This window comes from Onychostruthus taczanowskii, unplaced genomic scaffold, assembly GCF_017590055.1.
Source record: "Onychostruthus taczanowskii isolate IOZ18803 unplaced genomic scaffold, ASM1759005v1 scaffold211, whole genome shotgun sequence".
In the NCBI taxonomy this organism is placed as follows: domain Eukaryota; kingdom Metazoa; phylum Chordata; class Aves; order Passeriformes; family Passeridae; genus Onychostruthus; species Onychostruthus taczanowskii.
Genome location: NW_024499363.1, coordinates 320209 through 329776, shown reverse-complemented (window position 1 = coordinate 329776; position 9568 = coordinate 320209). Strand labels below are relative to the sequence as shown.

General features: G+C 43.8%; 2 protein-coding genes across 2 annotated transcripts; both read left to right on the top strand.

The window, feature by feature from the left end:
- The first annotated feature begins 2865 nt into the window (after positions 1–2865).
- LOC121335944 (epidermal differentiation-specific protein-like) lies at positions 2866–3546 on the top strand. Its single transcript, XM_041404549.1, has one exon. The coding sequence runs from the start codon at positions 2866–2868 to the stop codon at positions 3394–3396; it is 531 nt and encodes a 176-aa protein (XP_041260483.1). The 3' UTR covers positions 3397–3546.
- Positions 3547–8316: 4770 nt separating this feature from the next.
- Positions 8317–9568, top strand: LOC121335939 (epidermal differentiation-specific protein-like). The gene is made up of 2 exons (XM_041404542.1): positions 8317–8344; positions 8801–9568. Exon 2 carries the CDS (start codon positions 8854–8856, stop codon positions 9382–9384), a length of 531 nt encoding a protein of 176 aa, XP_041260476.1. The 5' UTR covers positions 8317–8344; positions 8801–8853; the 3' UTR covers positions 9385–9568.

Sequence of the window (9568 nt, the reverse complement as noted above, 5' to 3'; positions counted from 1 at the left end):
CACTGGTTTCCATTGATCCTATCAAGGCTGTTTGTGTGTGTGGCTAACGATTCCATAGCTCAAACCACTCCCTGCATTTTCCACTTCTGTGCTGGGATTTGCAGGCACAGGGAGGACAGGGGGGTGACTGGAGACAGCCAGCACAGCTTCAGCAGAGCCTTCACCTCCTGATCTGCGGGATCAGATCAGTCTGGGGATGAGTGCACTGGGAGCAGCCCTGCTGAGAAGGAGCTGGGGTATTAATAAAGATGATCAATGTCCCTTGTCCATCCCATTCAGCCTTGTCAGAGCAGTGCTGTCCTGATGAGGATTTCTGAGCACTGACATTGACTCAGTGGGTCTAATGAGCTCCTTTGCATTGTCCTTGCACTCAGCAATTAATGTGTCCCTGCAATTTGTCTCTCCTCAGTTTTGTGTTTGGGGCTTTCTTGGCAGGTGAAATGGGCTGACAAGGACCCTTATGAAATTGGAAGTGGACAAAGTCCTGCATCTGGGAAGGAAGAAGCCCTTGCAATGACACATGCTGGGCACTGACTGTCTGGGGAGCAGCTCTGCTGAAGAAGACCTGGTGGTTTTGGTAGGCACAAGCTGAACATGAACCAAATCTGCCCTGGCAGCAAAAATGACCAACAGCCTCCTGGGCTGCACTAAGAGGAGCGTAAGTCAGCAGATTAAGGGGCTCATTGCTTCTTTGGCAGCATTTCCAACACTGCATCCAGTTCTGGGTGATGCAGCATAAAAAAGTGTTGGTAAGCTGGGAGAGTTCAATGGGGGGCCGTGGAGAAGGTCAGGGGCTGCAGCACTTGTCCTAGGAGGAGAAGCTGGGGAATAGGCCTTGTTCAGTTGGGAGAAAATGTTTTGGTGGGACCTAAGAGCAGTTTTCCAATGCTTACGGGCAAGTTACTGAGAAGATGAAGCTAAACTTTTCAGAGTGCATATTGTGAGAGGATGAAAATGTGAGAGACATTAACTAAATCAAGAGGGCATTCAGCTGACATAGTGACAAACCTTTTCATGATGATGTCAGAAAATTTTAAATCACACCACCCAGAGAACTGGGATAGTCTGCATACCCTGAGGTTTTCTAGAGCTGACTGGATAAAGCCACCAACAACCATAATTCACCGCTGTCCCTGTATTAAGCAGCTGACTGGATCCAATGGCAACCAAAGGTCACTTCCAAATTCCATTACCCACCAGTGCTACAATCCTCCTGGCTCCCTGGGCCATTCAAGCTCATCACATAAGGACCAAGACAGGCAAATCCCAGTATTTCCTGAGCCATGTTGCTGAGAGGGCATCTGTGGTACTGCATGATTTCAACACACAAGATGCTCTTCTGAGAAAGCCCATGATAGTTCCTACAAACAGCTGATCAGGATTGAAAGTGAAAGGAAAGAATACTAAAGTTACATGAGGTGTTTGCGGTTTTTCGTGGAAAAGCCCAGTTCCGGGGTTTCTGTCTGGTCACTTTTCGAGTGCCGTGTGTAGGGATAGCTCAGGATGAATGGAGTTCAGCCCCAGGGGCTCCTCCTGCTCAGATGCTGGAGCCCAGGCTGCAGATTTATTATCTGAGCATTGACTTCAGTCTGAATTGGGAAAATGTTTGGAGTCATATTTAGCATAATAGTGTGGAAAGAAATACCATGTCTAGTCTGATTCAAGTGTTTAATTACAAAACTGACAGCATAAAGCACCGTTTAAAATATTCAGTATTTTGTACAAAATAAGCCTCTGGCAATGAACTGTGGAGGTCTTTTGCCATGCTTCTGCTTTAAAATTCTGACTTTGAAGCTGGTTTTTCACCGTATCAGTACCTCTCTATTTACACTCCCTCGAGTGCTGTGTTCATTTGTGCCCCTCACTGCAGAAAGACATGGAGGGGCTGGAGTGAGTCCAGAGAAGGGCAGCCAGGCTGGTGAAGGGTCTGGAGCACAGGTCTGATGAGGAAGAGCTGAGGGAGCTGGGGGTGTTTATCCTGGGGAAAAGGAGGCTCAGGGCAGATATGTTTAATTTTGACGGTACCTGAGAGGAGCTTGTGCTAGGTGGGGGTTTAGCCCTTGTCCCAGGCACGGGAGGGACAAGGGGAAATGGCTTTCCATTGTGTATGGAGAGGTTCCGGCTGGATATTAGGAAACATTTCTTCATTGAACATTATTAAAATTTGTAATGGGCTGCCCAGGGAAGTGGTAGGGTCACCATTCTTGAAAATATACAAAACACAAGTAGAAATGGTCCTTTGCAATATGGTTTAATGGGCATGGTGGCATTTGGTTCAAGGCTGGATTTTATGATCTTGGTGGCCTTTTCCAACAGCAATGATACTGTGATTGTAAGGGAAAGAGGCAAAAGAAAAAGAAAAATATTACATGAATGTCTCCACTGTCACTTGGAAATCTTCCGTCAAAACTCTTAGTAAGACTAAGGTTGTGTATTCAACATTATTCCCAGAAAGGCAAAAATGTAAACTCCAACAGGCAGAAACATTCTGTAGTCTGTGTGTCAAAGAATGCTTTGATACATTTTTATTACTGTCATTCCATTTTCTTCTGGAGGACAAGGACAAACAGGAATTGAACTTCCCAGGTTTCATGAAGTCACTTGCACTTCGTGGGACTTTTGAATGAGAGAAAGAAGATGTCTGACCATAGGAAGATCTAATCTAGGACAGGATAGTTAATGATTTTTGATGCCTGGGGGCATGGTACCACTTCCCAGTTCTGTGGAATTGGGTATTTCACAAGACTTCTGAGCCAGCTATAAATGGAGGTTGGTAAGATGCCATTCCCAAACCGTCTGTCTTCCTTTTGTGCAGGCTGTCATTCAAGGCCAACAGCAAGAACTTTCATCCTCAGAAGTCCTGAGATGGGCAAAATCATAATTTATGAGCATGCCAACTTCAGGGGTGTGTCCAGAGAAATCACTTCTGACATTTCCAATCTGGGACGTTTGGACTTTAATGATATTATCTCCTCAGTGAAAGTAATTGGCCAGCCTTGGGTGGCTTATGAGCACGTAAATTATACAGGCAGGCTAATGGTACTTGAGGAGGGGGAGCATGACTATGTTGGCAGAAGCATGAATGATACAATCAGTTCTCTGCAGATGATCACTGAAGATCTGCATGATCCCCAGATCACTCTCTATGAGCATCCCAACTACCTAGGGAAGAGCAGAGTAATAAGAGAAGCAACCAACCTGGCTGCGGGATTTGACAATGACATCATGTCTTCCCACAAAGTCCAGAGAGGTGCCTGGCTGCTGTGTGAGCACAGGGATGGAAGTGGAATTCAATACATTGCACGAGAAAAAGATAACCTCCCGCATTACTCAGCAATCTACCTCAATGACAAGCTTTCCTTCCTGCGTCCCCTTCGCCCTGGCCGCTCTTATTAGAATGCAAATCCTCCAAAGCTGAGGAAGATGCAGCACCAGCAAGAAATTTGAGATCTAGATTTCTCCTTGTGCTTGTGTAGCCTTTTTTCCCTGGGAGCTCTCTGCTGTGCTGCACTGCAGATCTGTACTTCTCTATCCTGCCTTGCACGCTTCTCCCACCCCACAAATGCAAGAATCACCACGCTTGATCATATGAAAGAGTGTCCAAGCTAAGAAACATGCCAGGGATGTGTAACCTAATACACCCTCAGCTGGCATTCCAGAGTCCTGGGCTATGGAATGCTGAAACATTGCATGTTGTCTCTGTTGCTAAGTGAAACAGAAAATGTAAGTGTAGGGCCAGCATTGCCTTCTTTTTAATTTGCTTTACAAAGGTAGCATGGCTTCTGCCATTGTCTGTAATCTGTTTTGCATTGGTGCCATTAAAGAATCTTTTGCAATTAGCAGTGTGTCTGTTTAATGCATCTTTACAATAAATAAGTATTGCTCTTTCGTGGTGAGATGTCTTTGTGTATCCAGGGAACAGTTCATAGAGTCATTGCATATATTTCCTGGATGACTCCTGGAGCATTGTCTCCTTCCAATTTCAATGTAGAGTAACAGTGGGGTCAGGCTTGACTCAACCAGTGCTAAAATCTTGCTGATCATGTTGATTATTGCTGTGATCCTGGCCAAACTCTCCCATGCAGTGTACATAAATAGCATACTTTTGATGGTATTGTGTACAATCAATCATAGTGATGGATCGTGCTGGTGATACAATCCTCCACTGCCCAAATCACATAATCAAACAGTAAGTTTTCAGAACTTTAAACTGACAGATTGGTTGATCGCAATGGAAACAACTATCTTGTGTTTTCAAACCTGGAGTACCTTGATAAGGGAGGAGGAATGACAAGGTATTCTAATACCTATTTTGGCATGTGCAAGTTCCCCTGGGCGACTGGCACAGCTCGCTCCATCAAAGGCCAGGTTGGACAAGGCTTTGAGTGGAAAATCTCCCTGCTCATTGCACAGCATGCAACTAGATGGGGTTTAAAATCCCTCTCAGCCAAAATCGTTCTGTCATTTCGTGATTCTAGGATGTGCAAATTCAGCAATACAGTCAACCTTGCTGTGGCCCTATGTCCTTTCAGGTCCCAGTCTCTCAGTTTTGTGTTCCTCTTTTTACATCTACAGTACCTCTTTTTACAGCAACACTTACAGATTTTGAATGTCAGCACAATGAGTCTTTATGGCTCCAAGTCCCTTCAAAATCCTGTGCTTTGCAAGGGTGGCTGAGGAGGAACTCTGCCCTATCCTACTGTGTAGGGCTGTGTAGACAGAAGTCTCTGCTAAAGCTTTAGCATGTTCACAGCTAAGGCTGGATGGTTTATGGTTGTGGCATGAAAGGGTAGAAGAACAGTGCCTTTCTAGCTGCTTCTCAGGTGTGCAGTGGATAATACCTGAATGTCGTGAAGGACAGGGAAAGAATGCCACATATATGGAGGGAATTCAAAATTCTGGAGTGCTTTCATAAAACAGTAAAAAAATAAATATGTAAGAACATCCTTGTTGATGTTCTTTCCTTGTTTCTGACACTATGACCTGAAGATTCTTGCAATGTCTCACTTTAAGGTGTAATGTATGTGCACTCAGGTAATCTTTTGTCTTTTCTTGGTAGTAGAAACATTAGTAATGATTGAGAGCCTGTAGAGCAATTTGGGAGGAAGTCTGATGTTGGGAAATGCTATTTATAAAGGCACAAGAAATAATCTAAGTTATTGTACACATGACTTGATGATGACATTTTTTCATTGAAATTGAACAAAGGATGAAATCAGGCAGAGAATGACAAAGGCTTTTAAATCATCTTTAGAATTACTGACAGAAAGATTTAATGTAGAGGGGACCTCCCTAGTCCAAGGTCTTGTTTGTGGCAGAGCTACCTTCAAACATGATCAAGTTGCTCATGGCCATCTTCAAGTGGACAGCTGAACACTGAATTTCTGAACAGCTCCAAGGGTGGAGATTCCACAGGGTCTCTGGCTCTTCTGTCAGTCCTGAAACCCCCTTAGGGTCATATTTTTTTTTCCTTACTTTCCATCAGAGCTACCCTGTTCCCAGATAAGACTCTTCCCCAGGTGTCCTTTTATGTGCACCTCCCTTAGCCTTTTCTCTTCCATGGCTAAGAAACATTTTCTCAGTGAGTTTGGCCAATTTTAAATCACCCCACTAGAGCTCACAGAATTCACAGAATCACTAGGGTGGGAGAGAACTTTGAAATCACAGAGTCCAACCCATGCCCTAACACATCAACTAAACCATGGCACCAAGGTCCACATCCAGCCTGTTTTTAAACAGGCTGAGGGATGGTGACTCCACCATCTCCCCAGGCAGAAAATTCCAGTACTTTATCACTCTTTCCGTATAAACTTTTTCCTAACACCCAACCTAAATTTCCCTTGGTGCTGCTTAAGATTGTGTTCTCTTGTTCTGCCAGTTGCTGTCTGGAAGAAAAAACAACCCTCACCTGACTGCACCCACCTTTCAGGAAGTTGTAGGGTGATAAGGTCACCTCTGAGTCTCCTTTTCTCCAGACTAAACACTCCCAGCTCCCTCAGTTGTTTTTCATAGGGCTTGTGTTCCAATGTTGTGTAGTCTCCATACTGAGAGTATCCTTGCCCTACTTGCTGGCTCCTCCAGCTCAAACTTTGCTGGCAAATCACACCATTATGACTTCTCTCGAACAAAATATGTCTTTATTTGATAAAGTTCATGAAACAGAGGCTGTCACGTTACACATATCCTCACAAACTTGTCTTCCCACGCTTTAAATATCACAAGTGGTGGAAGATTGTGGTGTAAGATGTGCCTTAGCAGGACAGAAGGAGACACCTGTAGAGCTGGTAATTGAAGGAGGAGAGACACCAAGGCACAAGAGGACAATCCATTGAGGATTAGGCCTGTGCAGATTGCCTTTTCAATCTGGTCTTGTGGACCCCGTGCCCTGTATCACCCTCTCTGTTACCTGTCACTGCCTCTGAGGTGTTAATGCAAGTCCAGCCATGGCTTCCCTGCCAAAGCACCACACCCTGCTTCTGTCACCCCGTGCTCAAAGCCTGGGGAAGACACACTCCTAGACTCAACATGACCACCCCGTGACCCAGGTCCCAGAGTTCTCTCTAACTTTTCCCTACCTTCTCTTTGTGATAGTGGTTGGACCACTGCAGACTGTTTCCTCCGAGAGGGCATCATAGTGTCTTTCAATACAAATGCAAGCAGAAATTAAAAACCAGTCAAAAAACCAGAGAATGCATCTTCACATCCTGTGTTACTTTTGTGCTAAAAATTCATTTTATGCGAGTATAGATTTTCATGAGAATTTAAAGTGACAACATAAAACATTTTATGAAAATACAAACCAGAAATATTTTAAACAATGGACAAAGCAACAAGGGTTCAGATTTGATTCTGGGAAGTGTTCTAGCGATGACTTTTTAATGCTGCCCAGAATGCCTGTGAGTTAATTCCAAAACCAGCAGGGAGGAAGCACAACCTCCAGTAGCATGATCCCATAAAGTAAGTTCCTACTGATAAGTGACCAAAGGCAGTTATTTAAAAATGCAGAAATAGAGCTGATTCTACATTTTTTTTTTAGTTGAATTCAATTCAGTAACTCATCAGATGGTGTTTCTGGTGCTTGGAAGTGGTCAGGAACCCCAGAGCAGAACAAGTCAGCTCAAAGCGCCTTGAAAGACAGTGACCAGAGACAGGATAGGCTGTCCTGGGGACACATGCTACAGAATTCCCAGCAGAGGAGTTTATGGGATGCTGTTTTCTGCAAAGCAGAGTTCCAGAAGGAGTCACTGAGAACATAGTGTGGCATCTGGGAGAACCAATAACTTGATGTAGGAAATAATTTTTACCCATCTGGAGGAAAAAATAAAGGAGGATGGGGAAATGAGGAGAAATAATATTGGTGGTCCATGGACAGTAATGGAAAAATTTGATAGAGGAAAAACATTAAAAATAAGTATTATCTGAAGCATTTACTTCAGTCTGAATTGCAAAAATGTTTAGGATCATATTTAGCATAACAAGATTGATGCTTGACATGTTTGTGAAAGAATCACCATGTCTAATCACTCTCAAGTGTTTAATTTCAAAACTGAAAGTATAAAGCACTATTTAAAATAAAATGGTATTAAATGCAAAATAAATATCTGCAAATATCTGTGTTTCTTTTGCCATGCTTCTGCTTTAAAATTCTGACTTTGAAGCTGGTTTTACACCATGCCAGAAGGCCTCTATTTACATCCTGCTTCTGGGTTCTACACTGTCACCTTCTTTCTGCGTCCTTTGCAATATGGTTTAATGGGCATGGTGGCATTCAGTCAAAGGGTAGATCTTGGAGGTCTTTTCCAACGTATAATAATACTGTGATCCTAAGGACAAAAGGCAAATGAAAAAAGAAAAAAAACTACTTAAATGTCGTCTCTGCTGCCTGGATATTTCCCAAAAAAACCTCTTAGTAAGACTAAGGCTGTGTATTCAATATTCTTCCCAGAAAAGCAAAGCTGTAACCTCCAACAGACAGAAACAACCTATAGCACGTGTCACAAAATACTTAGATACATTTTTATTACTGTCATTCCATTTTCTTCTGGAGGAGAAGGACAAGCAAGAACTGAACTTCTCCTGTTTCATCAAGTCACTCATGCTTCAATGGACTTTTGAACAAGAGGAAGAAGATGTCTTGTTGTAGGACAATAGAAAGCAAAATATAATAGGTAATGAGTTTTGATCCCAGGGGCAATATTGCACACTTTCAGTTCCGCTGACTGGGGTGCTTTGTGAGACTTCTGAGCAAGTATAAATGTAGGGAGATGAGAGATCCTTCCCAAACTGCAGCTCTGCACTGGAGGAATTGCCCTCAGCTCTCCCCAGCCCTGCAGCTGACAGCAAGGTAAGAGGCACCCTGTGCACAAGAGGGCTGGAAGGGTTTCTTGGGCGGCTGCTGTGAAATGCAGGGCAAGGGAAGGAGGCTTTAGTGTTGGGCTGAGAGCCGTGAGGGTCTGCTGTGGGTGTGTGCAGAGCCTGAACCCATCTCAGGGCATGAGGAGATGGATGGCTGCTGCAGGAAAACAAACCTCACCAAGGGAGAGGGTGGAGGGGGCCAGTGATACACAGTTGTGGGAGATGAATGTGTCAGTCTTTTACAACTTAATCTTGGGTATGCACCTCAACCAACACATACATGTCATAAACTCACTCTTTTCCAGTTACCTCTATGTTTATTCTTTGTTCAAAATGTTTTATTTTTCTTTTTCCCCTTTTTCTCTTCTGGTTGTCCATCATTTTGTTTCAAGGTCCAAAAGGCTTCTTACAACCATTGCTTGTTTTCTGTCTTCCTTTTGTGCAGGCTGTCATCCAACCCTTAGAGGAAGAAATTCAAACTCTAGAATTCCGACTGAGATGGGAAGAATCATCCTTTATGAGCGTGCTAATTTCCAGGGTTTGTCCAAAGAATTCACCTCTGATATTGCCAATTTAAGAGATGCAGACTGGAATGATCTTGCCTCCTCGGCAAAAGTAATTGGCCAGCCTTGGGTGCTCTATGAGCATTCAAACTACAGAGGCCAGTTTCTGCTACTCGAGGAGGGAGACCATAGCTTTTTTAGTTCAAAGATGAATAATAAGGTCAGTTCTCTGCAGATGATCACTGAAGATCTGAGCAATCCTGAGATCACTCTCTATGAGCATCCCAACTATCAAGGGAAGAGCCGGGTAGTACGAGAAGCAACCAACCTGGCTGCGGGACACGACAATGACATCATGTCTTCCCACAAAGTCCAGAGAGGTGCCTGGCTGCTGTGTGAGCACAGTGATGGAAGTGGAATTCAATACATTGCTCGAGAACATGAAAACCTTCCAAATTACAAGGCAATCAATTTCAATGACAAGCTTTCCTTCCTGCGTCCCCTTCGCCCTGGCCGCTCTTATTAGAATGCAAATCCTCCAAAGCTGAGGAAGATGCAGCACCAGCAAGAAGTTTAAGAGCTAGATCTCTGCCTCTGCTTTTGTCACATTCTTTGTGATTTGTTTTAATATGCCCCTGCGATACCATGGCTTCTGCTACTGTCTCTAATCCATTTTGTGTTGGTACCATTAAAGAAACTCTTGCAAGCAA

Bases quoted from the DNA above. Each gene is read 5' to 3' on its own strand.
- LOC121335944 (XM_041404549.1), top strand. From the start codon at position 2,866: ATGGGCAAAATCATAATTTATGAGCATGCCAACTTCAGGGGTGTGTCC.
- LOC121335939 (XM_041404542.1), top strand. From the start codon at position 8,854: ATGGGAAGAATCATCCTTTATGAGCGTGCTAATTTCCAGGGTTTGTCC.